Source organism: Electrophorus electricus, chromosome 5, assembly GCF_041902795.1.
Source record: "Electrophorus electricus isolate QZ-2024a chromosome 5, ASM4190279v1, whole genome shotgun sequence".
NCBI classification, from domain to species: domain Eukaryota; kingdom Metazoa; phylum Chordata; class Actinopteri; order Gymnotiformes; family Gymnotidae; genus Electrophorus; species Electrophorus electricus.
In genome coordinates, this window is record NC_137501.1 from 22786054 (window position 1) to 22812165 (window position 26112).

At 46.0% G+C, this 26112-nt stretch overlaps 2 protein-coding genes across 5 annotated transcripts in view; both read right to left on the reverse strand.

Moving 5' to 3' along the window:
* Positions 1–389: 389 nt before the first annotated feature.
* On the reverse strand, positions 390–14444 carry wdr19 (WD repeat domain 19). 3 transcript variants are annotated; one of them, XM_027029410.3, is made up of 36 exons: positions 14392–14444; positions 14008–14099; positions 13807–13872; positions 13393–13518; positions 13187–13302; positions 12948–13063; positions 12788–12868; positions 12429–12541; positions 11545–11718; positions 10969–11039; positions 10717–10889; positions 10457–10571; positions 10196–10302; positions 9916–10038; positions 8836–8985; positions 8201–8348; positions 7797–8004; positions 7471–7630; positions 7267–7377; positions 7077–7186; positions 6874–6931; positions 6565–6711; positions 6278–6360; positions 6055–6138; positions 5542–5688; positions 4968–5092; positions 4743–4852; positions 4439–4507; positions 4226–4303; positions 3489–3585; positions 3025–3149; positions 2654–2735; positions 2369–2519; positions 1664–1787; positions 1494–1570; positions 390–1337 (listed from the first exon to the last, which is right to left on the reverse strand). In XM_027029410.3, the coding sequence occupies exons 1-36, from the start codon at positions 14395–14397 to the stop codon at positions 1223–1225; spliced, it is 4038 nt and encodes a 1345-aa protein (XP_026885211.2). In that variant the 5' UTR covers positions 14398–14444; the 3' UTR covers positions 390–1222. The 3 variants fall into 3 exon arrangements, 2 of the variants coding, with proteins under 2 accessions (XP_026885211.2, XP_081570553.1); XM_081714427.1 differs by lacking the exon at positions 14392–14444 and having other exon boundaries at positions 13977–14099; XR_014123822.1 differs by lacking the exons at positions 390–1337; positions 1494–1570; positions 1664–1787 and having other exon boundaries at positions 2463–2519; positions 3025–3115.
* A 474-nt stretch (positions 14445–14918) lies between these two features.
* The window catches only part of ncapd3 (non-SMC condensin II complex, subunit D3), a 21812-nt gene continuing 10618 nt past the window's right edge, over positions 14919–26112 (reverse strand). Inside the window, exons 2-35 of one of the 2 annotated variants that reach the window (XM_035529567.2) lie at positions 26007–26112; positions 25611–25773; positions 25243–25418; positions 24864–25037; positions 24293–24354; positions 24080–24167; positions 23395–23531; positions 23177–23249; positions 22898–23023; positions 22333–22594; positions 22099–22137; positions 21856–21984; positions 21665–21738; positions 21396–21530; positions 21064–21284; positions 20539–20730; positions 20358–20455; positions 20041–20150; positions 19817–19924; positions 19507–19615; positions 19110–19208; positions 18734–18972; positions 18510–18589; positions 18091–18228; positions 17703–17836; positions 17331–17518; positions 17121–17231; positions 16747–16905; positions 16551–16669; positions 16149–16216; positions 15766–15813; positions 15480–15542; positions 15282–15339; positions 14919–15145 (exon numbers count right to left, since the gene is read on the reverse strand). The exon at positions 26007–26112 is cut by the window's right edge and continues 43 nt beyond it. In XM_035529567.2, the coding sequence (XP_035385460.2) occupies positions 15070–15145; positions 15282–15339; positions 15480–15542; positions 15766–15813; positions 16149–16216; positions 16551–16669; positions 16747–16905; positions 17121–17231; positions 17331–17518; positions 17703–17836; positions 18091–18228; positions 18510–18589; positions 18734–18972; positions 19110–19208; positions 19507–19615; positions 19817–19924; positions 20041–20150; positions 20358–20455; positions 20539–20730; positions 21064–21284; positions 21396–21530; positions 21665–21738; positions 21856–21984; positions 22099–22137; positions 22333–22594; positions 22898–23023; positions 23177–23249; positions 23395–23531; positions 24080–24167; positions 24293–24354; positions 24864–25037; positions 25243–25418; positions 25611–25773; positions 26007–26112 (4162 nt within the window). In that variant the 3' untranslated portion in view covers positions 14919–15069. The remainder of the gene's footprint in view (positions 15146–15281; positions 15340–15479; positions 15543–15765; positions 15814–16148; positions 16217–16550; positions 16670–16746; positions 16906–17120; positions 17232–17330; positions 17519–17702; positions 17837–18090; positions 18229–18509; positions 18590–18733; positions 18973–19109; positions 19209–19506; positions 19616–19816; positions 19925–20040; positions 20151–20357; positions 20456–20538; positions 20731–21063; positions 21285–21395; positions 21531–21664; positions 21739–21855; positions 21985–22098; positions 22138–22332; positions 22595–22897; positions 23024–23176; positions 23250–23394; positions 23532–24079; positions 24168–24292; positions 24355–24863; positions 25038–25242; positions 25419–25610; positions 25774–26006) is intronic. The other variant, XM_081714428.1, reaches the window with a different exon arrangement.

Genomic DNA, 26112 nt, shown 5'->3' on the forward strand with positions numbered 1-26112 from the left:
TGAGGCCAGCTTTTATGCAGAATTCCGCTTTAAAATACGAGGGCTGACAGCACCACTTGCTAGGCCTTAAGCTAATTCCATTTCTCCCTAAACACATCATGACTTGGCAGGCAAAAGAACACTGTAATTGAGCTTTTCACAAGTGGGGTAAAGAGTAGGCTCATAGCGCCATGTAGTGAACCTTTAGGCCAGCACAGCCTGTGATTGGTGCATCATCAGCACTTTGGCCAATCAATTATCAGCTTGCGCTGTAGTATGCTCCTGCAGTAGATAAAATATGGCCCTTTAATCTAAAAACTGTGCAACAGCACATCAAACAGGCACTTTTCTAATGCAGAAAATCAAATCAAAATGCTTGAAGAAGTGGTACAAACATAATTGTATGGCTATAATGTTTATTTGTAACATGACAGAAATTATTGTTATTCTGAGCACTGTTTTTGCTGTGGATAATAATCGCATTTAACATCTGAAAGTCATCTGTTAAAGAGCATGTTTAAATCTAAAATTTTCAAAGCAACATTTTTATCTTCTACACACGGCCTTTCTTGACACGTTGAATAACTACATTATCCATGAACCTATCATTAAGGATACCAGCCATATGCTTTATCTGAATGCTGCCCTCTGGTGTTTAAAAGTAAGAATAAACTGAAAATGACTAAACCGACGGGGTAAAGGTGTATGAAAATATGGTTAGAGAACCTGTTCGCCAGGATCATGGAAAAGACTAAGCTAAATGCTTATTCTGTTAATGAAGAAAGTAACTGCTTAAGATGGGCATTAAAGTTACAATATCACAATTATCAACCAAATTTTCTTTAATCATTTTCCAGGATAAATAAAAAACAAACAAACAAAATGGACATATTTACAAAAGTGGTCATATACATGTATATTTTATGTATGTGCTGGAGCTGCACATGTTGTCTTTAAAGCTCAATCAATATGACAGATGATAAATGTCAATACATTGTTCAGTGAATATGAAGGGTGCCAGAACTTAAACTATGTGGATCTGAAAATAGAGAAAACTGGAAAACAATTCAGATAGCACCTGAGGCCACTGCTCACCTCTTCCAAAAAAAAAAAAAATCACCTGGAAAGAATGAATCACAGGGTAAAAAGTGTTGAGGAGACTCATTAGAAACATACAAGTCTGATTTCGTCTGTTGTGAGCTCAAAAACATGATTATCTCCTTGAGGCTGTCTCCTGTGTGTGTCAGAGCTCAAGCTGGTCTTGCTGCAGGTACCTGGAGCAGTCAGTGATCTTCTTTAGCTGGCTTGTGCTCACGCTCTCAGAGCACATGGGACACATTGACTCTGTCTCCAAGAGCCTGGCATATACACAAACACAAACACACACCCACACACACACACCCAAGAAACCCAGGTATATTCCCAGATTGGTAAGCGAAAGGTCACCTGGAGAGTGACGAGAAACCGACATGCTTGTGTAAAGGTAGAGAAGCGGACAAAGTGAGCAGACGTACTGTGTAAACTGAGAGAACAGAGCAGGGAACTGGCAGTGAGGACACACACACCAGTCCTCCTTGACCATATGACGGCCCTAGAAGAGACCACACGACATGAGTGTTAGAGAGCGTGTTCCTGCACACGTATGTACGTGTGTGTGTGTGTGTGTGTGTGTGTGTGGACCTACCGTCGCTACACAGTAGGGGAGGTTGTTCTTACAGCTGGAACAGAGCAGCTCACTCTCAGGCAGGCTGAAGCCACAGTAGGGGCACGGCGAACTCTCCTCCTCCACCTCGGACGTGTCTGGGCGGCTGGGACAGCCAGCGGGACAGACGGGAGTGCGGATGGGATGTTCAGGAGCATGGACAGGATAGACAGCGGTGTGGACAAGACAGACAGCAGCACAAACAAGGCAGACAGGACAGAAAAGCAGAGTTAATTCAGATCTGCAGGAACCCACTTAGCACCCAGGTGGGTTTGGTGGTGTCTGTGTGTGTGGCTCTGTCGTGATGTTTGTTGATGTGGCTTTGTGTAGTTTTGTAGTAGTGGTGTTTGGTGGTGTTGGCAAAAGGTGTGTGGTTAAGCAATGGTATATAGTGATGTCAATGTCAATGTGGGGGGTGGTGGTGGTTGTTCAGTAGTGGTGTTCAGTGGAGTCATGCATTTGTGTTTCAGTAGTGATCCCATTGGTTGTTTAGTAATGGTGTTCAGTGGTGTTGGTATGTGTGGTTTAGCAGTGATATTTGGTGTCACTGGTGTTTGTTTAATCTTCAGTTTTGGGGTGGTGGTCAGTGTATGTGGTTCAGTAGTGGTGTTTAGAGGTATTGGCGGTGTCCAGGTCTGTTTTACTGTAGCGGAGTTTGTGGTGTTCGGTGGTGTTTGGCTGTCTTACCGGACCATGGCCTCAATCTTCTTCTTGTATTTAGGATCAATTTTGCTGCGGTACTCGGGTCTCATCAACATTGCCGCAAAGCTGAACGATGAGTTCTTCAACCCGGCACGATGGCACTCGATCACGGCCGATGTCAGGATGGGAACGATGTCTGGAGGGAACACACACACACACACACACACACACACACACACACACACACACTGCAACTTTATGCAGAACGGGAATATACTCGTTATTTAAAGATATTGTGTATTCATCTGTATGTGTGTGTCTCTAACTCACGTGATGGGAATTTGCTGATGTTGTTAGAGACTCGGATCAGCATGCGTGCCCCTTTTAGATGGTCTCCTCTCTTCACGTGGATCTGACAAATTCATCACTTAGTTACTGCGTTCAGCTAATCAACTAATCATAAACCAACATCTCACCACATGTTAATCCAGTAGATTAATCACCAGCAAACAACGGCAGACAAGCACAAGTGATGAGAGTTTCAAATACAATCAATCTGCAAGCTGACCTCCATCAGGACTTGGAGTGTGTGTGTGTGTGTGTGTGTGTGTGAGAAAGTGAGAGAGAGAGAGAGAGAGAGAGAGAGAGAGAGAGAGAGAGAGAGAGAGAGTGAGAGTGTGTGTGTGTGTGTGTGGTGTTACCTTCACCAGTATGTAGCTGTGCAGTATCATCAGGTTGGTGGCCATCTCTGCTGGTATCTTGATTTTCTGTGTTTGAAGCTCCATGTACATACTAAACAAGACATCATGGGCATTCCTGTAGTTACCTACCCACCCCCCCACCCCCACACACACACACACCATACATACTGAAATGCAAAACTGAAAAGGGCAGTTTCAATATAATATAAAAATACTCTTACAAGGGTCTCATATGCTGTACTTCACAATTATGTTCAATATTTCCTCTATGACAAACCAGTCTGTACAGTATATAATTACAATGACAGCAGAGGACTTTTTTACAGAATGTGTTTCTTCATACCCTTACTACTTATTAGCAATCCATTGTAGCATTCTGTTGTAACTTACACACACACACACACACACACACACACACACACACACACACACACACACACACACACACACACACACACACACACCTGCTGACTGCTCCTCTCGGGCGATGATGATGGCGGTCCTGGCGCTCTCCCTGTACTGTTTGAGTGCCATGTACAATCGAAATAGATACTTAGCATCCTGGGAAAAGGACAGGGGTCACACAGACATCAGCCAATCATATCCTTTTATACATACTACTACACAGTATACTATGCATAAACACCAAATTGGTCACTCCTATAACAGTGAAACACACACACACACGGTTTTAGATTTCATATGTAGTCTAATAACCTTTGTGTAGTCTCCCCCCAAAACACACACACACACACACACACACACACACACACACACACACGCTTCTACTAGCGCACCACAAGGGGGCAGCAACACCACATGCAGAGGGCTACTCACGGAGAGAGACTACATGCAGAAAGCGACAGGAGTGGTCAAGAAAAAAAAAAAAAAGCAAGTGAGAGTTAATGAGAGAATATGAATAAAGCCAAGCAAACCAACATAAAACAATTAATAAAAATACAAAAGTAAAAGACATGAAAGACTTCAGTAGATGGCCAATCATGCTATTATGGTTAACAATGAAAAGAAACTAGCACGGCTGTGAAAACTGCTAGCTTCTGTTCACCGTTAGCCAAGTAGCATTTAAGAAGCTTTTAATGACGGACGAATTTAGCCATTCAACATGTCCTGTGGTGTAGATGTCAGAGGAAGGTAGTTTTTAAACATTTGACAAGAGGAGCTACTTAAAGTGCATTTTCACCTTTGGCATCCCATCACTCTCTCCCATCAGGTAATCGATAAGCTGATTGGTCAGAGCGTCATCCTTGGCTTCTCCTACCTGTCATAACACATGGCCTATAGTAGCAGTTCTGATAACGCAGAAATGACATGATCGTGGACCTGTGTATGACCTGGCCTTTCATCACTCCCACTCTAATGTTATTTCATCATTATCATTTCACTTCATTCTCACCGTCTCAATGGCCATTTCTATAGCCAAATTATCATCAGTGTTGGGACACTTCAGAAAGTGTTTCAGTGCCTGAGAGAGAGCGAGAGAGAGCGAGAGAGAGAGGAAAAGAGATATCCATGTGAATAATGACTTTTACTAATAATGCAATCCATGTGCATTCAACTCATTGGGCAGATCAATAGGCAGATGAAAAGATGAATGAGTTTGGATAAATTGAATAGAGGCAAAAAGGGGAGTGAGGGAGGGAGGGAGGTAACAAGTGAGAGAGAGGAGGAGTGTGGGAGTGAAGTGGTGCGCTGCTCACCCGGCTGTACTGGCCACACTTCCGGAAAAACTTTCCAGCCTGCAGGTGCTTCTTCTCCCCCTCAAAATACAGAGCAATGCTCTGGTAGTCCTCTACACTGGCCTCGGATCCTGGAGAACACACCCACATACACCCACACACAGCACACATCAGCCGCCGGGACATGACATGGAGGGCATCGCCCAGCAATTAAACCAATCTCCGGGAGGGTGGAGCCACGCTCACCCATGATGTCGGCGTAGACCTCCATCTGGCCGTGGCGCTGGGCCAGCTGGAAGGCCTCGTCACCGCACTGCGACAGCACCAGGAACTGGATGGCCGAGGCATAGTCACCTAGGCGCAAAAAGAACCTGCGGGGAACGTGAGCGGGGAATGGGGGCACAGCACGGCCAGTTAATGTGGCGACACTTGCGTTTAGGGGACGGGGTGCTGGCTCAACATAGGGCTGATTCAATGTTTAGCTTTAAAATACATTTTGACTATTGCTAGTTATAAATGTTGTCATGTAGACTGGGTTCAGTATGCGTGACAATTTGCTTTACATAATAAAAATTACTGACTGTATCTTTAAACAGTACATTGAACCTATGCAAGTACTATATTGATATCACAATATAAAAACAGTACTATCAACATATCAAAAGACGTGGACCCTGTTTCCCCAAACCATCATAGTGTTAACAATCTTAAATAAAAGGGTGTCTAATACTCATGCTACCATTTAAAGATGATCTTTGGTTTATGATGCTTGTGTGTGCCTCTCTCTGCCTTTCTCTCACTGTCACACTCTCACATTCACCTGGCCACCATCTTGGCTCCATCGACGGACTGGGTTTCCCGGACTATGCGGACAGCTTCCTCTGGGCTGCTCAGGTGCTCCAGTTGGATGCGAATCACGTTGTCCCAGTCGCGGGCGCTCTCGTAGGCCTGCACCGCCTCCTTGTACCTGCATGCAGAGGGAGGAGCAAATCACCACCCACACTCACCAGAACTGGACATTACAAGGGATTATCTGATGTGTTCCAGGAAACATTTCAACAATAACCTCACCCCACACACACAGACCTACCAACACTCAACAGTATGTTATTTTTGAGCATTTACAGTATATATTTTAAGTCATCTAAACCCAGATTAGTGGAAAGTTGCTTTGCCATAATGTGCTTTAGAAAAATTACCAATAAAAGTGAATTTAACTAAACCAGTCATGTGACTGAACCAAACTGCTGTAGGGCTGTGTGTAGAAGGTTCAAGCTGGGGTTCTCATTAAAGATTCAGTCTGCTGTGTCCGAGACCTGTGAGTTATACCCACTTCCCATCCGCCTCCTTGGCCTTGGCATACTGCAAGTGAATCTTGGGCGAGTTCACGTGGTGCAGCAGCTCCCCAACCTTTGCCCTGCAACACAAGGCAACGGTCAAAGGCCCAAACCCATACCACTGGACAAACAGCCTTAGCCAACCAGTCGTTCCAAGTAAAGAGTGGGGAGTGGAGTCAACAGTGTGTTGGGGTGGGAGAAGCGCTTCGGTTTTCGTACCAGTTCTTGCAACGGATGTAGACGGAAGCAGCCTTATCGTAGTACTGGCCCTTCTCATAGAGCTGGGCCGCCTCCGAGTATTGCTGTAAGGCACATGAGGACACACAGCTTGTTGAAATCCACACTCTGTTCCTTACCATGAAACACTCTGACTTAATTAAGAATCTGCTTCAAATGGATGAACAAGAAGAAGCAAGAAAAGGGAATAAGAAGTGCTCCTGCAAAGATCTCACACACGCACGCGCACACGCACGCACACACACACACACACACACACACACACACACCTTCATACTCTCGAGAATGACACCACAGTCTTTCTTCAGGGCTCTGCTTGGGTGCTTGATGGCCTGGTTGGCTCCTCTTCGGATGTCCCCCATCCGGATGGACATGCGGGCCACTCCGGCCAGACAGCTCTCGTCATGCTCCTGGAACTGCACGCGCGCACACCCCCCCACAGACACGCGCACCCACACCCACACACGTTATGCATTACTATACCTCTGCCATACATTCTACATTAACTTCAGTAGATCAGATAACCCTAACCTCAAGTGTAAAGACCCAGCCTTAACCTTTGAGGGGGTTGCTCTCACCTTATTGTCCCCCGTTATGCCCTTCTCATAGTGAGCAAGTGCGTTTGTGTAATCTCCACTAGAGGGCAACAAACACAGGTGGGGGGAGACCATTAAAAACACAAAACATACGTATGTATAAAGCTAAAGCTGAACTACAAATACATGCTGTGTACTGAAATGAAGGAGGGTTTAAGAAGGCTCAGGGGTTTAGGAGGGCTTACACAAACTCCAGCTGTATGGCGTATTCTTTAGATATGAAAGGGATTTCATCAGGCTGTAGACGCTTAGCCAACTGCAAGGCACTGTCCCAGTGCTGGAGGTCTCTTCTCATCTACGCAAACACATAAAATGATAAAATGCTTTTAAATATCTTTGATGTGTGTGTGTGTGTGTGTGTGTGTGTGTGTGTACCTCCAGTGCAGCCATAGGATATGAAGAAGCTAGGTAAAAGTCTTGAGCTTGGTTATAGTCATTTAAAAACATGGCCAGGTGCCCTGCCAGCAAATTCTGATCCTCTTTCCCCTAAAGAAGAGAAAAAAAAAAGAAGAGAGAGAGCACCACTAAAGAAAACAAGCTGGATAAAAAACACGCGCGCGCACAGACACACACACATACCTTGATGTCCTCCAGGGACAGCACCATGCCGACGTTGCCCATGTTGCGGTACACTCTGATGGCGAGCTCCACCTCCATGTGGTGGAGACATGCCCTACCAAGCTCCCCCCATGCTTCGGCACTACCCAGTGCCTTACACATGGACCATGCCTCTGAGAACCTACACACACACACACACACACACACACACACACACACACACACACACACACACACACACACACACACACACAGATTCCCAGCAAACAATTCATTTAATATTGCGCCAAGAACAACTTTCAACACTAAGCCCATCAGACAAGTTTTAAAAGTGTGTGTGTGTGTACCTCTTGAGTTTGATGGCTTGCTGAAGCAGTGTCTGGAGGTGCTCTCTACTTGAGTTGGTATGTGTTGTGCTGAGGAAGGAGTGTGTGTTAAGCACAACGCCGCTCGTCTTCCCGCTCTGGGTCTGGCATGTCAGCTCGCCATTATAGAGAAGCAAGGGCTTGTGGGAAAATGGTAGCTTGGTGGCTCCCACCAGAATGACCTTAGGGCCTGAGGTAGACAGACAGAAAGAGAGATTAATATTCACACAATAACGAAAACATCAAACAATGTGTTGGTTACAGTCACAAAAGAAAACAAGGTGTACACAAAAAACTGCCTGGCTATGTAAATTTTTGAAAAACATGGCCTGAGATCAGATCAGATATAATCAAATCCAATCAAATAAAAATCAATCAATCCCCACCCTGGATGGTGTCCTTGTGGAAGGCATAGGTGTAAACTTTGTCCTCGTCAAAGGCCACGAACACGGCCTTGTCACCGGGCCAGTGCTCCCATAGCACACCCGTCACGGTAGGGGGGAAGTCGGGCAGCTCGAGCAGAGAGTCATCCACCTGCAGGGGGCAGCAGCAAGCACAGACCACCCAGCTACAGATCACATGACTAATGCAACACAGACGGCTCAGAATATGACATTTGAACATTAATATTATATAAGAGCTTATAGGGTTTAAAACGAGGAACTTTTCTCTGCCTAAAATGTGTTCGGGGTTAGAGGAAACGATGAAGGGAAGGGGATTCATTCAGTACTGTAACCCCCCCCCCCAGTGAAATAAAAAAGATCCAAGCCTGGCCCGCATATTCCATGCACAACTTCCACGTGTGTTCAGTGCTCTGGTATTAAATAAAATATTCTGCATTAGTATTGGGCTAACCTGGTACAAGAGGTTTAGCTCTGCTCACCATTACATACATTTATTTTGTTTAATGTATTCATTTCTTTAGAATGCAACAAGAACGGTACAAAAGGAAAAGGGGGCTGAGAGGGGGCCTGTGTGTGTGTGTGTGTGTGTGTGTGTGTGTGTGTGTGTGTGTGTTTACTGGGCAGTAAAGGAAGCCATCACTCTTGTCGTCAATGAAGACGAGGCGGGTGCCATTGGGGTCGGGGAAAACTTTACGCACGCCCACCGGGTGGCGATACTCGTTCACGCTCTGCCAGTCCTCAGTGTAGAAACACTGAATGAGACCAGTCTGGAGGGGGGAGGAGTCAAGAAAGAGGAGGAAAACAGTTTATACAGTATACATACAATTAGGTAGAAATCGTGCACGTGTGCGCGTGTGTGTGTCACTTTGAGCGAGTGCGTATATGTCTGTGTGAGCTGTGGGATTGATACTTTTAAATCTTCATTCATACACTAATCTTTGTTTGTACTGCACTTTATTTGTGCTCATCGTGAAGCTGCATTTATGGATGTGTGTCTAGATGTGTGTGTGTGTGTGTAAGAAGGAAGGCCTCTGTTCTAGCCCCTGCTAGATGAATGTACATCCTGGTACTGTCTCCTTGACCTTCACTGTGCTGGAACAGAGATAACGTGAGGATTGATAGCCCCTGAAGAACGCAGCACTCACCTGTGTGTACCTGGGCAGAAATGTACATGGAGTATCGTATATATCTCTGTTAGTGGTCAGCAGATTAAATCTTCTTTGTCTCTGATGACCAGTGAAGGGTGACAACACCCATGTTAAGACCTTTAGAAGTTTCTGTCTGACATGTTTTCTCTGGAGACAATTTATGCTGAATAATTGCATGCTCTGCCACCAAGAGTGCTAAAATATCACTACAACATTATGTGTAAATGGACACCGATATCCACCACCATTGTCATGAGACTAAGTGTGCATGAGACTAGAAGTGAGTGTGTGTGAAATTGTGTGTGTGTGGGTGACACAGTAAGGGTCTGTGTACGAGATGGGAAGTGTGTGTGTGTTTTGCGCACGTGTGTGTGTGTGTGTGTGTGTGTGTGTGTGTGTGTGTGTGTGTATGTAAGATGTTAAGTAGGTGTGTGAGAGAGAGTTAGTGTGTATGAAACTGTGTGTAAGAGATACGGTAAGAGTATATGGGGTGTGTGTATGAGACTGTGTGTGTGTATGGGTGTGTGTGGGTGGTGTGTGAAGTCCTACGTCTGTTCCGTAGAAGAGGAACTCTGTGGTGAGAGCATGGCTCAGGATGCGATATTTCTGGTCTGGATCTGGGAACAGCTTTGTCTGCCTGTCCTCCCGAACAACCTGATCCTCACTCTCAATCTAACACCCACACCCACACACACACAAACACACACACACACACACACACATTAGTGAGACAGAGCACAATCACATACACGCACGCACATATATACACTTGCATGGATACACACACACACACACACACACACACACACACACACACTCACTCACTCACCACATGCAGCTGAACTTTTCCCTCAAACAATGCAGCTGCATAGTCACAGTTCAGACACATACTGGTCACTGTCCCTAGATACTCCATGTCTTTAAGACGTTCCACACCTGGGACAACACACACAAAAAACAAACAAGTGTGAACACACACACATTCAGACAATTTCTGAAACCCAAAACAGCTGAAAAATGTTAGAAAATGTCTACACAACTAGCCACTGGTCACTGAGTGACACAAGCTCACAGTCACACATTTTCTCACCACTGTCCCCCAAAGCATAAAACCACGCCCTGTTGTTCATCCCCACAGCAACATGGTACGGCCCCACGGCAATGAAATTGGGCTCCACCTCCACAGCCACGGCAACAGTCGCTTCCTGCATATAAAAAAGGATAAACAGAAGAGACCAGGAGCAGGTAAAACTAATTAAGTTTATTAAATGGAGGTGAAGTGGGTGGTGTGTGTGTGTGTGAGAGCGAGCGAGAGAGAGAGAGAGAGAGAGACAGTTGTGCGTTTCTCACCCCATCCACCTGATTGGCCACAGTCACCTCCAGCAGGGAGGTGAGGTAGGCAATGCGCGTGCCCCAGCCACCCCCCAGGATGGGCAGGCGGGTGAGGTAGACGTGCAGGGTGCCCTGCTGCGACGACACGGCCAGTAACTGACCATCGTCCGTCCAGCTGATCTGATCTAGGCCTGAGAGAGAGACAAAGAGGTTTCTTCACAGCAGGAGTACATGTAACAGGCTGATGACATAAAGCTGACAGCCCATTACCTCTGGCCTCCTCCTCCAGTGTGACGATGGCGTCCATCTCCTTCAGGTCAGTCAGGTCATGGATCTTCACACTGACCAAAGATGGCAAAGTTGCTCACACCATTACCAGGGCATATTACAACCAGGATTAAGTGCTCTCGTAACACACCACTCACACACTAGTTGATACGCAAACCATTTTAGTTTGACCATGGGGACCACAGGAAAAGCTAAAGATCATTGGTTTCCTTGAAATAGTTTTTTTTTTTTTAAACTAATCTAATCACCTAGAAATTTGATTTACATAACTGTGTCATAGGCCAGCGTGTTCTGTTTGTTGAAGGGCAAGTTTGTTTGTTACGTGCATTTCCACCCTTTTGTGCAGCAGTGGTACTTCCATACTATAAATGTGAGTTTTGTCTGGTTGAAGGGTATTGCATGTTATAGACTAATATATGTTATGTCCATAATGAGTTCTGAATTTAACACCTCTCAGTGTTTTTTTTTTAAAAGAGGTAATAGCAGACTTTGGCTTCCTTGGCAGAGTTAAACATCTATTCTAGTAATGCACACACACACGCACACGCGCACACACACCAGTTATCGCCACATGATGCCGCTTTATTGAGGGTCTGGGAGATGGCGATGCTGGTCAGGTTGTCTTTGTGGTTGTGAGCCTGGAAGAGCTCCTGGCCGATCTCACGGATATGCGTGGAGATGACCACAAAGTAGCCGAGGGAAAAGCCAATCATTATGTAGCCGTCCCCATACCTACAGCAGGCAGCGACAGACACAGAAAGGCAATTGGACAGTAAAAGTGGCACTTCATAATTTGTTGCCTGTTTAATATTAAAACATATTAAAATAATGTTTTAGAAACACTCTTGCCAGACTTTGCAAGTGAAACAAGCAGGTCTATGGAAACAAACCCAAAAGAAGGGAGTCACTGCTCTCTCAGTGTAAGAGTGGCCAATTTGTATACATATATTCTGCATTTTGTAGGCGACCATTTCAAAAATACTGTAACTTGTAATTTCACATTTTTCTTTTAAACTCTAAAGAGGAATGAATAAATAAAAGAATGAAGGAAGATGAAAGCAAAGACGTTGCATATAACAAACTGGCCAAGTTATTATATCTGTGAAATATAGATATCTTTGCTGTTGGCCTTTTAAACAAAGAAAGAAAACAAAGAAACTCCATTAACTGCATGATTGTGATTTGTCCCTGTGTTTCAGCCCCCATACAAAAAAAATGCAACCAATATTTGTAAGCGGCTATAGAGAAAAACAAGAACAAAGTTGCTTGTAATAAGCAGACTTTGCAGTATAGTTTAAAAATATGTTGTTTATAGGTAAAAAGATGCTGTTTAAAAGTAAAAAGTAAAACATTAAACTTAAAAATATATACCAATAATCTTCTTTCAAGCATTTTCTTGACTAGGAAAAGGCATATGCACTTGTGTGCGTGTGTGTATGTACCAGCGGTAGGAGATGATGTTGCCATAGCGCTGCTGGAAGGCCAGCTCTATGGGATTGTCAGGGTCGTTCAAGTTAAACAGGAACAGGGTCTTCTTTCCCACCGCCACACTCACCTAAAAGTCAGGTCATACAGATGTGCAATATAAACTGGTTATATCTATCTAGTGGGTAACTATCTAACTATCATCATTCATAGATTACCTCACACAGAGCGACGGAAGCTTTTAGAGGGCAGGAAGGAAGTAGGGGTAGGGTTTTGTGTGTGTGTGTGTGGGGCACGGTTGTGAAGTAAGAATGGTGTGTGTGTGTGTGTGTGTGTGTGTGTGTGTGTGTGTGTGTGTGTGTGCGCACGCACTCACGGTGCTTTCTCCTGGTAATGACCTCTCATCTGTTTTCATCACAGAGAACTGAATATCTGCAGGATCTGCCCGAACAGAGGTCTGAGAGAGAGAGAGAGAGAATATTGAAATAAAAGAAAGCAACTTTGGAATCTCTTTCCCTTGCCCAACAAACACAAACCTGTCGAATGGTGTCTCCTTCGTGGTTGCTGACTGTTATATTGCGATCCTCACTGCCCAGAGCCAAGAGGTTTTGGGAACTCCAGCATCCGCATGTAATCCGTTTTGTGTGCTTTCCTACACACACGTGCGCACATACACCCCCCCCCCCCATTACTGACCTACTGACATACCAACACTCGACAGTGGATGTGGTGCAGTTGCAAAATACACAGGTGTGTGTGCATTAGCCAACCTTACCTAGCACAGGGATCTTGCGAGAGGTTTGCTGGTTGTAGATGAGCAGGTTTCCTTTAGAGGTACCGACTGCCAAAAGGGGGCCAGTTTTGGACCAGAGAAGAAAAGACAGCTGATCCCTAAGGCAATCAACAACAAAACGGATAAATAAACAACAAACCTAGCAGCTGTATTTAATATACACAAAATGATATTTCACAAACACACACCTCAAGCCACTGTCCAGCTGTAATGTCTTATTTATGTTGGCATCCCATAGATGAATGAAACTGGATTTTTCTGCAATTACGGCCAGGGTGTCACCATCTTTATCCCAGTCCAGAGACACACATCTCCTGTAGATACAAACATAAATCATATCATGCATACCATGTGATTACTTACATTTTACGTAATACTATATATACTTCCCTTGAGGGTCCACCCCTGCTCCTGGTTACCTATTGCCCCATAGGATTTAGCTCATATTAACATATTAACTATAATATTCGAATATTTGAGAACGATCTGATTAGCTACATATGAGGTTACATATGATTTGGAACTAAACTTTGACTGACTGATATCAGAGCCTAACGCTCGTAAATCGGATAACGAAAATTCTAGCGATGCACACTACTTACCCAGGGAGACTAAGTTCGTTCATCTTCTGTCCATGACGGTCGAATATCTTGACAGAGTTGTCGAGCCTAAACATTGTGGGGAGAACAATGATATTGTTCAAACAATATAAAACAAAACGATTATATTCCCTTTATTCCTTTAACAAGATCCAAAAATAAGTTAGTCTAACATCAGACTGTGCGATTACATCCTTTCTTTACCCAGCAACGGCGAGATAATTCCCCAAAGTCTTCTGCCACTTGTACTGCAAACATGATCCAGTCCAAGCTTTTTCTGAGAGACTGAAGACACGCTGAAAGAGAAACGGAGAATAAATGAGTCCATAAAAAACCTTCAGATTCGGGATTTAAGGCCTAGCTAAATTTGTTGCTTGTTAATGGTCAACATAAAGAAAGTTAGCGTTAGCTAAGCTAGCTAGCTAGTTACGTTAGCAAGGTTAGTTAGAAAGTTAGCCTGCTAATGCCCTAGCCAAAGGCCTAAATGAAAACGATGAAGATGGCCCAATGCTGTTGTTGTGTGAACCCCATCATATTGAAATATCAACAACTCTTAATTCTAGTTAGCTAGATAACGAGTTTACACACCTTCATTTCTGTAAGCAGCAAATTTCCCAGAGTGCCTCACTGCGAAGCGTCTGCATCTCCCTTAGCGACCCCCTAGCAACGTCCAATCAAAATTCAGATGCATTCATACATTGCTAGTTGCCAGTCTAAGAAATCACAGCAGTGCGGCGAGTTAGTAACGGACCGAAGAAGTCATTGTCTAGTTACTTATTGCATCTAGGTATATGTAGTCAAATCCTAAAACACTAGTTATCTTTATTTTTTTTAATAGCCATTTACCCGAGTTTGCTTAATAATAAAAATTAGACCGACTGCGTGGTTAGTGTCCTTGATTGGAAAATAACTGCCGCGAAACGGTGAGAACTTGCGAAAATAAGTTAGTGACGACGTGCGTTGACCTGAACAGCGCTGAAAAGGACTCGCAAAGAAAGTTTTCAAACAAACCATCTTCTGTTAAATAGTTAACTTAATTTTGGATTTTAATAAGATGTTAAATATTAGCATCAACCCTCACAAAATGTCTATATAAGACAAGTGAAACGTTTAATAATAATGGTTTTTATTTACAAAAGAAATTATGTTTTAAAACAGTGAAGGGCAATTAAAGCTGTGCGAAGGACAGTGACAGAAAGCGAGTCATAAACAGTATGCTGTGAAGGCTAAAAATATGTAATGTCGTTAAAGTTGTCGTTAAAGTCTTTATAATTGCAGTCTTCTGCTTCGGCGTTTCCTCACGACAGGAGACTTGACGTTCCACTGCCTGGGCGCGGGTGCTCTGAACATTGAACGCACAGATAAAACAGCAAATGAACGGCACACGGGTACCCAGGTCAGCACCTACAGGTGCTTCAACAAAGCGCGACTGTGAAGTGAAGGGTAAACTGCCCGGATTATCTTTGACAGAAACTTACTGGTGCTCAGGTGACATCAGATGTAGAATGCTCTCATTTCTGGACATACTGTTTCTACCTGTAGCCCAATACAAACATTACAAGAGTTTGTCCGGTGGTAAAATACATCTACAAATAAGGTGTCCAGACACCAAACTGACCTGCGTTTATATAAATATATGACTTATCAGGTGTGAAACAGCAGTGGAGTAGCAATACCTGTGCCTGGTTCATAATGGATGGCGCTGACCTGCTCCCCAAATGTCACCTCATTGATACTCTCTGCACAGAAGCAGTGTCATTGGAACACGAAGACGAACGCAGTACAGCAGGACACGTGAGCTGAAGATCAATGAGCTTGTGCAAGTGCATTTACATTTATGGCATGTGGCAGACACACTGGACTTTATATCAGTATGAAGGCACACATGCTCCCTGGAAATCAGACTCATGACCTTGTGTTACTAGCACCTGCGCTACCAGGTGAGTGTCAGTTGTGCCATACCCTGTGGTGTGCTGATCGCTCTACCATCAAAAATCCCCTTCACAGGTACTGCGGGAGGAAATGAGCCACAATTTATTTAAAAAGAGCACAAGTGTACATTAATGAAAACAAATGAACAAATCTCAGTGAAACTACAGTAGCAGGGTATAAGGGCTAGTCAGATTCTACGAGGATCTGGTGTCTACAGCGTTTCACTCCACCCCTGCAGAGCCCCACCCCTTTCAAAAGGACCCTAATTGGTGAAACCGAGCACTTCTCTGTAGGAGAAGTAGATACTAGACCATAAACTGAATAGCCCCAGCAGATAAACAGACACTGACTGAAGATAGGTTTCTTTAAAAGTGAAGCACATGTGACAGCAGTGAAAGACAACTAGAGTTTACCTGAGGATCCTGTAGTCTGGGAGGCATGCTCTCCCACAGGGGTCAGTAAAGCAGCCAATGTACGGCGTCTGGAGAAGGACAAAATTCATCGTTCAAAACACTGAAAAACAAAAATGGACACTAAAAACACTGAACACTATTAATGTATTATTTGTATTATGCAATTTCTTCCCAATAATGAACATCTCACTTGTCTTGCACCAACCCTGTATCCCCCTACCTTCCAAATCACCTCAACCCTTGCTTTAAAGATAATAAAGAGGTCCTTCATCAACACTTCAAACTGTGACGAGACAAGAATTCCAGTGCACAGTGTAACCTTAACAATGCTGCAGCATGGCTCTACCGTCTGCACCCAGGACAGAGGCTGGCAGGGAGACTGGCGACAGAGGCTGGCATTACCTGAGTGCGTCGGAGGATTTCGGGGAGCGTGGGGGCCTCTGCGCAGAGCGAAGGGGGAGAGGGGTGGTGGGACCCTGCTGAGCCTGAGCGTCCGAGCCAGGAGAGGACACAGCCCTTCCCTGAACACAGACAAACAACAGTGTGAGACCGTGTGTGTGTTGGGGGGGGGGGGTTGGGGGGCCTGTCCGTCTCTCACCTTAGGCCTGGGTGACAGGGTGACATTGCTGAGCTGCTGTTCCAGTTCCTGCTGCTTCTGCTTCTCGAACATCTTGAGGTTGAACTCCACCTCTGCAGCCAGCTGCTCATCTGCAGCAAACAACTCCTTCACCTCCGAGCGGTAGTCCTGCATGGTCGCCTATCCCCCAAACACACACACACACACACACACACAGATTGCTTACTATCAGTAGCAGTACATCCTCATGAAACAGCAATACAAGTTTACACCACATTTCGCTGAACACAGCTCATCTTATTTGTGCCCTCTCATAGCCTTCTTAATAGTTCTCTCTCACCTATCTGTTAACCCCTGACCCTTTAAACCTGTGACCCCGTGAGCATGGGTCTCACCTGTAGGTAGGCCATGAGGTGCTTTAAGACAGGGGAGCGCTGTTCCTCCAGCAGGTTCTTCAGCGCGATCACCATGGGGATCACATTCTCCACAAAGTTCTTCTTTTGCACCTGCTCACCGAGAACACGCCGAGGCAGCTGTTACACACAGACCTGAAACCAGCTGAGCTGATCCTAGACCAGTGTTCCAATTCCGGAAAAGAAAACCACCTGTGAGACGAGCTTCTTCTGTAGCACTGCTTTGGCGGCGGCCATCTCGTCTTCGGGGGTGTCGTCTCCAGGCGATGGGCCACTCATGACAGTCAGCTTCATCTCCTTCAGGGAGAGAACGTCAAACACATCGGCAAGCAGATCGGCACCCTCCAAGTCCAGCGGCAGCTCCGAGTCCACGAAGCAGGCTGTGCAGGAACATACGGAGAGACACGCATGCACGCACCTGTGAGCGTGTAATGTTCTACATATTCCAAAGAAAACTCTCTTTCACAGTTATCAGCACACCACCAACAGTGACATTCATGTGCTTTCATAGGGGTCCCCCCAACAAGCATGCACCCGACTCACTGACATACACACACAGCTCACCGAGAACATCCTGGCTTATTCTGGTTGTGATGTTAAAGCGCTGCTCATCTGTGAAGTTTTTCAGTAAGAACCTGTAGATCCTGAACCGCCTGCCCTGATTCACAGGCCCTTTGAGAGAAAACCTGCTCTTCTCACTGTTACACACACACACACACACACACACACACACACTTTGCTATTCACAATGACAGTGAGACACTGCAGTATTTTCCATCATCACAACATTGTCAATAGAGCGGCAAAAAAAATCTCCTGATTTAACATTCCGGGAAATGTTGCAATCAAAGCAGTGCTTGTGAAGATTGGGCTAGTTTCTTTCTTTCAGAAGAAAAATAGGGTCCAACCCAGATGGATAAAAGGTCGCACAGCACACATTCAGAACTCCTACCTCTCTGTCTGAGGGAATTTGTTGTATTTCTTGTGCTTGTCGTAGGAGTTGAAGTGGAAGATGCACTCGATGAAGTGCTGGGAGAACATCAGTGGGTTCTTCTTCAAGAGCAGGTCCACCAGGCAGTACTCACAGAGACTAAGCACACACACACACACACACACACACACACACACACACACACACATTACAATATTGGGTGGTGCCATCAGTCATGTCTTTGACTGAGGTTTAAATGATACAGTCTCCACTAGTGCAGTCTGTAGGCAACCATTTACAGTAAACTCTGACTTGCATGCTGTCACTGGTATGCTGTCAGTATGAACACAATGAACAGTCTATGAACATTTATCTTGGGCAACAGAGGTGAAGAAAACATCAATCGCATGCACACACGCACATACACACAGTCTACCTACTCTGCAATGGAGGGATCCTGGTCCACCAGCACAGCAGTGAAGCGATAGAAGAGAGTGCCCTTCCACTTCACAAACTCCTCCTGCAAGGGAAGACACAACCTTAAACTTTAACCCTTGACTTCTACAGCTCACCCACTACACGCTGCTGCTCACACGGCCCCTGAAAGAAGCAGCTTTGCTGTGTGCTTGTGTGTGTGTGTGTGCGTGCACGCCCATCTCCACACCTGCAGCAGGTTGGTGAGCATGATGAGTGTCTGCCCTCTGATGAGGGGCTCGGGGTCACGCAGGCAGGCGGAGATGTTAGGGATGTAGCGGGTCAGCGTGTTGGGGTAGCGCACGCACAGGTCACACATGACCACTACCACATTGTTGCGCACAGCCAGCTCTGTGCCCACCTCTAGCTCCCGCGCAAACGCGGGCAGGTATCGGAGCATCACCTCCTCATGCTGCAGACACAGCTTCCCTACAGGGGCAGGGGAGGGGAGGGAGGGTAGATGGATGGTGCAAAGGGAAAGAGACAAAGTCTTGGTCTTAAGTGGTTATACTTAAGGGCTGGGGTGTGTGTGTGTGTGTGCGGGCGCATGCTAGAGTGCATCTTACCTAGTGTGATGACTGCATGAGCTCGGACCACAGTGGGCAAAGAAGACTTGAACTGAGTCAGAGGCTGGCTGGCAGGCAGGTCCGCACCTCCCTCAGGCGCTGGAGGTAGACACACACACACACACACACACACACACACACACACACACACACACAACATCCCTTTATAAAATAAAGAACTATTAAGAAGAAGAAAATCAACTCAAACACATTCCAGTCTATTGTATTTTTAACACAAATTTGCAAACGGTCTGATATTGGCTGGAAACTCATGCAGTCAGATGGTATTGGAGATTTAGTCAGAATGGGTTAACGATCGTAAGCACTTCAAACTGCAGCCTGGATGGACAGACATTTGAAAGGAGGGGTGGGCTGATGGGTGGGCGGAGGAACACACCGGTCTGCTCGGACGATGTGAGAATTGACTGAACGAGGAGAAAGACCCTCTTCTGCACTCTGGCAGGGCAGTGCAGGGAGGCCACGCCCAGAGTGTACAGATATTTCACCTGAGACAGAGAGACAGAGAGAGAGAGATTGTATGAGTTGTGTTAACTTGAGCTGGCATTTTGTTTCAGCTCTTGTGATCTCAGGTGTTGTGGATTCCCACATGGTGTAAGAGAGCAGTAGAGCTCTGGAAGGCACTGGTTCAGACCAGCCCAACACACCCACACACACACACCCACACCCACACCCCCTGGCGCTATTACCAGCAGCTCCTCGTTCAGGTTCTCTGCCCCTTTCTCGCTTAAGAGCACGCCGGACAGGTAGTCCTCACACACCGAGACCAGCTCCCCACAGAACTCATTGAGGAAGCTCTTTAAGACACAGACACACACGTCATCCAAGTCGGAATGCAGAATGAGCAAAATGCAGAAAGTTTGCAAGTTGTGATTCTAGTAGTTTTTGTTTGTGACGGACAGTATGGCGCTACCATGGTGTCCTTGACATTGGCCGATTGGCCGAGACAGAAGATGGCGTCCACGCTGGAGCTGATCACCTCCAGAGGCAGACTGAAGCTCTTTAGCCAGCCCATAAGATCAGCTACACACACACACACACACACACACACACACACACACTCAATTAGTTTACTTAATTATTTTTATAGATTAGACAGTGCTCTCAGAAGACAAGAGCATAGACATGCACACAAACACACACAAATCATTTTTAATAGATAAACAGTGCTCTTCTAAGACAGGAGCTTATGCATGCACACACACCCTCACACGCCACTATACAACTCACCGACAAGCCTACTCTTGGTATCCTCATCGAGACTGGCTGCGATGTGACCAATAACAGAGAGGATATGGCAGGTCATCTCCACGTTGACAACTGGAGACCTGTCAAACATTTAACATGTTTGTTCGTTTGTTCATCTATTCATTTACACCTTCCAGCAAACGGCCACCTGGCGAGTGCCCACCTGACGGTGCAGTCCCAGGCCTCCAGGATGGTGCCGTATTTGAGTTTGGAGGCGGAGCCTGCCACCTTGGCCAGCAGGAGCCACGCCCCCGGGGCACGGTCACCTTCTGTGTGCCAGATCAGGCTGTTCACGAACTCTGAGGTGAACCTCTGCTGCCTTGCCCACACGCTGAAGGCCTTACTGAAATAATGCCTGAGGAGAGAAAGGAGATACAAAGCGCAGACAACTCATGCCTGGACGTGATCTGAGCTGTGGGCGATTCTCAGCACAGTGCTGTGGTCAGAAACAGGCCACTGTTGAAGGGTTATAGAGTGAGTCACACAAACTGGGCACATCCACAGGGCTATGGTCTCCAACTGCACAATTATTATAAGGGGTTTGCTATAAAGAGGTGGGTGAGTATTTACACCAATGATTAAGAGTGATGACTGATATCAGAATGAACAACCCAAGAACAGGTTCACCCAAACTATTGCGTGCGTGCGTGTGTATGTATGCATGCATGCATGCATGTGTGAGACACACCTGAGGTCATGACACTTGTCACACATCATTCTGAGCAAGTCCCAAGCCAGTCTCTGGGAGGTGTCACCTTGGCGATAGTTGATGTGGCTCTTGATGTGTGTGAGGATGACGTGATCGAGGCATTCGAGCGCTTTCTCCTGCACGGAGCTCTCTGAGTCAATCACCGCGGGAACCACGCCACGCAGCCACGCCTTCTGCACCTCAGCGCTGTCAGACAATGCCTACACACCGACCCATCCACACCCACACACAGTGTTCCACTACAGCAAAGAGGAAGCCTTGCTATGAGATGCTCAGTACTGGACCGGCAGCATAAAGTAGCGTGAGCTCACCGCCAGCAGGCCCATGAGCGACTGCAGGGCTTTCTTCTTCACTGACACGGCTGGATCTCGGCATCGATCCGACAGGATGGCCAGATTCTCCGGACTACACGGGATCACGCCGTGCTTCAGCAGACTCATGATGGTCTACACACACACACACACACACACACACACACACACACACACACACACACACACACACACACAAACATACTTTTCATAAATTGTGTGTGTGTGTGTGTGTGTGTGTGTGTGTGAGTGAGAGAGAAACAACTCACCTCAAGCGCACATTTCCTGACATTGGTTTTGGGGTCGCTGACTCGCTGTCTGAACAGAGCCACTGTTTCCTGATCTAAACGAGAAAAGAATTAATCCATTAAACTGACACTTTGAGGAGAGAAAAGTCTACAGGCCCCATGCACAGGTGGGAAGCCCAGGTAGAGGAGAGCATGCGCAGGACGTCACTAACTCTCGACAGCCGTGGTGTCAGGGCCGGGACTGCGGCGGCTGGTCACTGCCAGGCTCCTGTGTTTGCTCAGCTCTATGGTGCGGAAGGTCAGCGCTGTCTTCTGGGCCATCTCCGTCCTCTTCAGCGTCTCTTTGCACACAAGAGCAACGTCAAAACATACGCACACTTCAATTTAACAGAGACCAGTCAGCAAAAAAAAAAATTTTTTTAAAGACTTGAAAGGATGATGGACATTTCGCTTACGCTCGGAGCGGCCTGTTTCCAGCAGACTCGGGGCACCTGCTGAGAGAATGCACACACACACACGTCAGCTGTGGGCAAGCCACACGAAGATCTCTGATTTTTAATAGTGGAAATAGCAATAATAATAGTAGCAGTACTAGTATTAGTAGCATAACCATTAACAGTATAAGAAATAGCACAACTATTCAGTAGTAGCAATAGCAGTGGTGGTAAGAGAGATGTGGAGTAACGTACTGGCCGAGGAGGAAGAGAAGAGCTCGTGAATGCCCTTGCTGGTGTTGGGAGTGGACAGGTCCAGGCACTGAGCGAGGCAGTGCAAGGCGTGACCCCTGACGGTGGGTGACAGGTCAGAGCAGCGCCCGTAGACCAGGTGGTGCACCAGGAAGCGGTGCGACAAGTAGGGGGCAAGCTCTGGGGGGAGGGCATCGCTGTCCTCCTGCTCCTCCTTGGCCAGCAGCACCAGCGCCACGTCCAGCGCAAACATGCGGAACGCCACCTGCCATCGACAAAGCACACAACGCAACGGGTGAGGGGGCAGGGCAGGACAGGGGGCGGGCAGAGAAGCTTCGGGGAAGATTTGCTACCTGTTGATTAATAAAAGTGGAAATCCCATTCTCCTGACTACAGCCAGCTCATCAGCCTCTTAAACAACCATGTTAGAGAGCCAAGCAGTTACACAATACTGACTCTCTGACTGGCCCCATTAAATCTGTTGCAGGGTGGTTCAGGTTTTCTCTGAGCAAGTGGCTGCAGGGGGGGGGGGGGGCGCCATCCACCCAGGTGGGGTGGGGGCACATACCCTGGGGCTGTGGGAGTAGCTGTGCAGCCACTTAACGAAGGTGGCGTAGTCCTGAAGAGGCATCTTGGCCACCAACCTCCCCACAGCCTGCGCTCCACTGGCACGATACTCCGTCTTCTCCACAATCTATAACGTGCACACACACACGCAGGTTTTTTTTTTCCAGAACTAATGAATGCAGTCTTTCCACTCTGAATGATGTAATGTCCACTGATCCATATTAAACAGTTGGCCATCCAATGATCGTTTGTTGCAATGAGAAAGCTGACCCGTTGCTACCTGGTGGCAGATGTGCTGTAGAAGGATCCGGAGCAGGGGTAATGCAGCCTCCGGCTGTTCATCTACAACATGGCTACAGAACACACACGGAGTTGAGTATTCAGCACATTTAATGCGTTTATACTACACACATCACACACACACACTTACACTTGTAACCTATATTGTTCTTGTTCAAATCCAGACTTTAAGATCTTAAAGTGTGCTTGTCGGCCGACCTGATGAAGCGCACGGCCTGGTCCCGGGCGCTAAAGGAGGCCTGCGAGGGCGGCAGCAGCAGGCATTGCTTAGCCCTGTCCCCCTTCCTCATCATCAGGATGACGTAGAGGAGCCGGTGGAAGACGCGGCAACGACACTGTGAAGCAGCAAGGAGAGATGGATGGGGCAAGGGAAACGGGCGGAGGAAGGGAGACAAACGGGGAGGGGAGAAAGCCCCCTGCACCTGTTCAGCTGCTCCGAGCCCTACATGTCACACAACATGCTAGGCTTCTTGCCCTTCCAGGAGGGCCACATTCAAATAATGTTGCTTCTCTACAGAACTTGCAACCTACATGTCATATCCATGCACTGTGTATGATAATGATTATTTAAAGATCTCCAAAGCTAGGGTTACATAGCCAACTATTGTGGCCAACACATAATTAAGGCCCTTGAATACCAGTTAGTATGTTTTGGCCTAAGATTAATTAACTAGTTTTCATTCATTTCTACATTTACAGTATTTGACAGATGCTCTTTTCTGCAGTGACTTGTATGTGATAATATGAATCCATTATGAAAGTATCAGTGCTTCCTTGGGAACTGAACCCATGACCTTTGAGCATAGCACCTTGCCACAGTACACGCAAAGGAAAACTAAAAGCAAGCGAATCTGAAACAGAGCAGAGTACATATCTTACCTACCTCATTTCCTTCACCGTGACTGGAGGAGCAGAGGAGCCAAAAGCCACGATAGGCTAGTTCAGGGAGGCTCTCCAATTGGTCAACATCTCTGACAACAGGGGGAGGGGGGGTGACATAAATATGCTGAATAGATACGCCAATATGAGATATATGAAATGAAATATGCCAGTAGGGTGTGCAAATATATAAGATTGCATGCACAGGTATACATACTGTTTCTCACTAAATGACAGCTCCCCAACAACAGGCTCAAAGTTGGTGAGTTCAGTGAATATCTGCAAGAAAGTTGGGGAGGATTAAAAAAAAAACAAAAAAACAAAACCAAAGAAACAAAAACACAACTGCCCCCCTTCCCCCCCCAAAAAAACCATAAAAAATCAGATCAGACCATATAAATCAAAACAGTGTTACACAGGGAATTGATAGCAGAAGAAAAGGACAGATCCACACTAAACAGAATGCACTAAGATACCGAACATAAAAAAACAAATGAAAAAATAAAAATAAATCAAAGGTATACTGTAGACCATTGGGTGCCCCAAGTTTCCAGTATATCTGCATTACATTTAATGCTACCAATGTTAGAGCTAATAAAATAAAACTCCCATTTTGGACTATGTAGGTTGAAATATCATAGTATATGGTATATGCTAATAGCTTGCACGTCTTACACATCTCATCAGCTTTCATCTAGCATCAGATATACATACACATTAGAGGTCGACAGTTCTACAAATAATGACTGTTACCACCATCTTCCTCCTTCTCTTGGAGGGACACTAACCCGCACGCAGCTGTCGGCACTCTGTGGTTTGTCCTTCAGTGAAAATCTCTCCAGCAGCCGGAGAAGTGTTCGGACCAGGCAGATTACGTCGTCCCTCAGCCTCAGCAGGTCCTGGGCTGAGAAATAGACCTCTTCTTCATCTTCCTCCTCCTCCTCCTCCTCCTCAATCTCCATCTGAAGGGGGAATGAACAGCAATTGTCAGAGTGGGCGGCCGTTATAATGCCTCATTCTGTCTACAGCTAAAGCTGTAGAAACCTGTCACTGCTAGCTTCCATAGGACAAGACAACAAAGCATATTATATACTCTGAAGCTATAGTACTAGTTTAAAAGAAATTACACACAGAGAATAAACAGACAAGTGAAGCAAAGCCCCGGACCTCCTCTGAGGCTTTCTTTGGAGGTTTGGACCGTTTGCCACTCTTGGGGTCGCCTTGAGAGCTCTTCAGAGAATCCTTCTTGCGTTTCTTCCCAGAGCTCTGAGGCCAGCATTTCAGCACAACGTCCAGGCATGTATCAAACAGAATCTGATGGAAGACTTTATTGGCAACGCTGCCTGAAAAAGATCAATCATCAAATAAAGTTTGTTACCTGATGATTTATTCATCTTAATAATTTTTAACAGACAGGCAGCATGCATTTTTAATGCAAGAATTGCAATAATTTTACAACTTTGCTATAAACCCAGTGTCAGGTTGGAAGCAAATGTAGGTCAAGCTGATCTCAGGTCAGCACTGAGGTGACTCACCTGGGATTCTAAGAAGCAGTAGGTATAGGGCAGCAGCCTGTAGGCTGTACCGTCTCTGCTCAACACTGGGGGATTTGGCTTTTCCTCCGAGGACGAAGCTGGCCAGCACTGCCACCAGTGTCTTCACAGAAACCCCGTTCTCTGCAAACACCTTCCAAACACTCTACAGCATGAAAGACAAAATAGTGCAACAGATGTTAAAAAACACAGGCAATGAATGACACCGTCATAAATGACACCATAATACACTATGAACAAGCAATGAGAACTGATTGTTGAAGATACATGTAGCGATGAGAAAAACATTAATTTAGTGACAAGGTATGCTTGAGAAATGTATGTCATCACAATTTTTAAAAAATACATTCTAGTAATCTAGCTAGCTATTGCTGTTACCTCTGTGTTGTCGTTGTCATTGGACAACGGTAGCAACTGCTTGTAAACTTTCTTAAAGACACTCGAGTCTTCTTTTATATCCTCTTCAATGGCAGTGTCCAGAGGC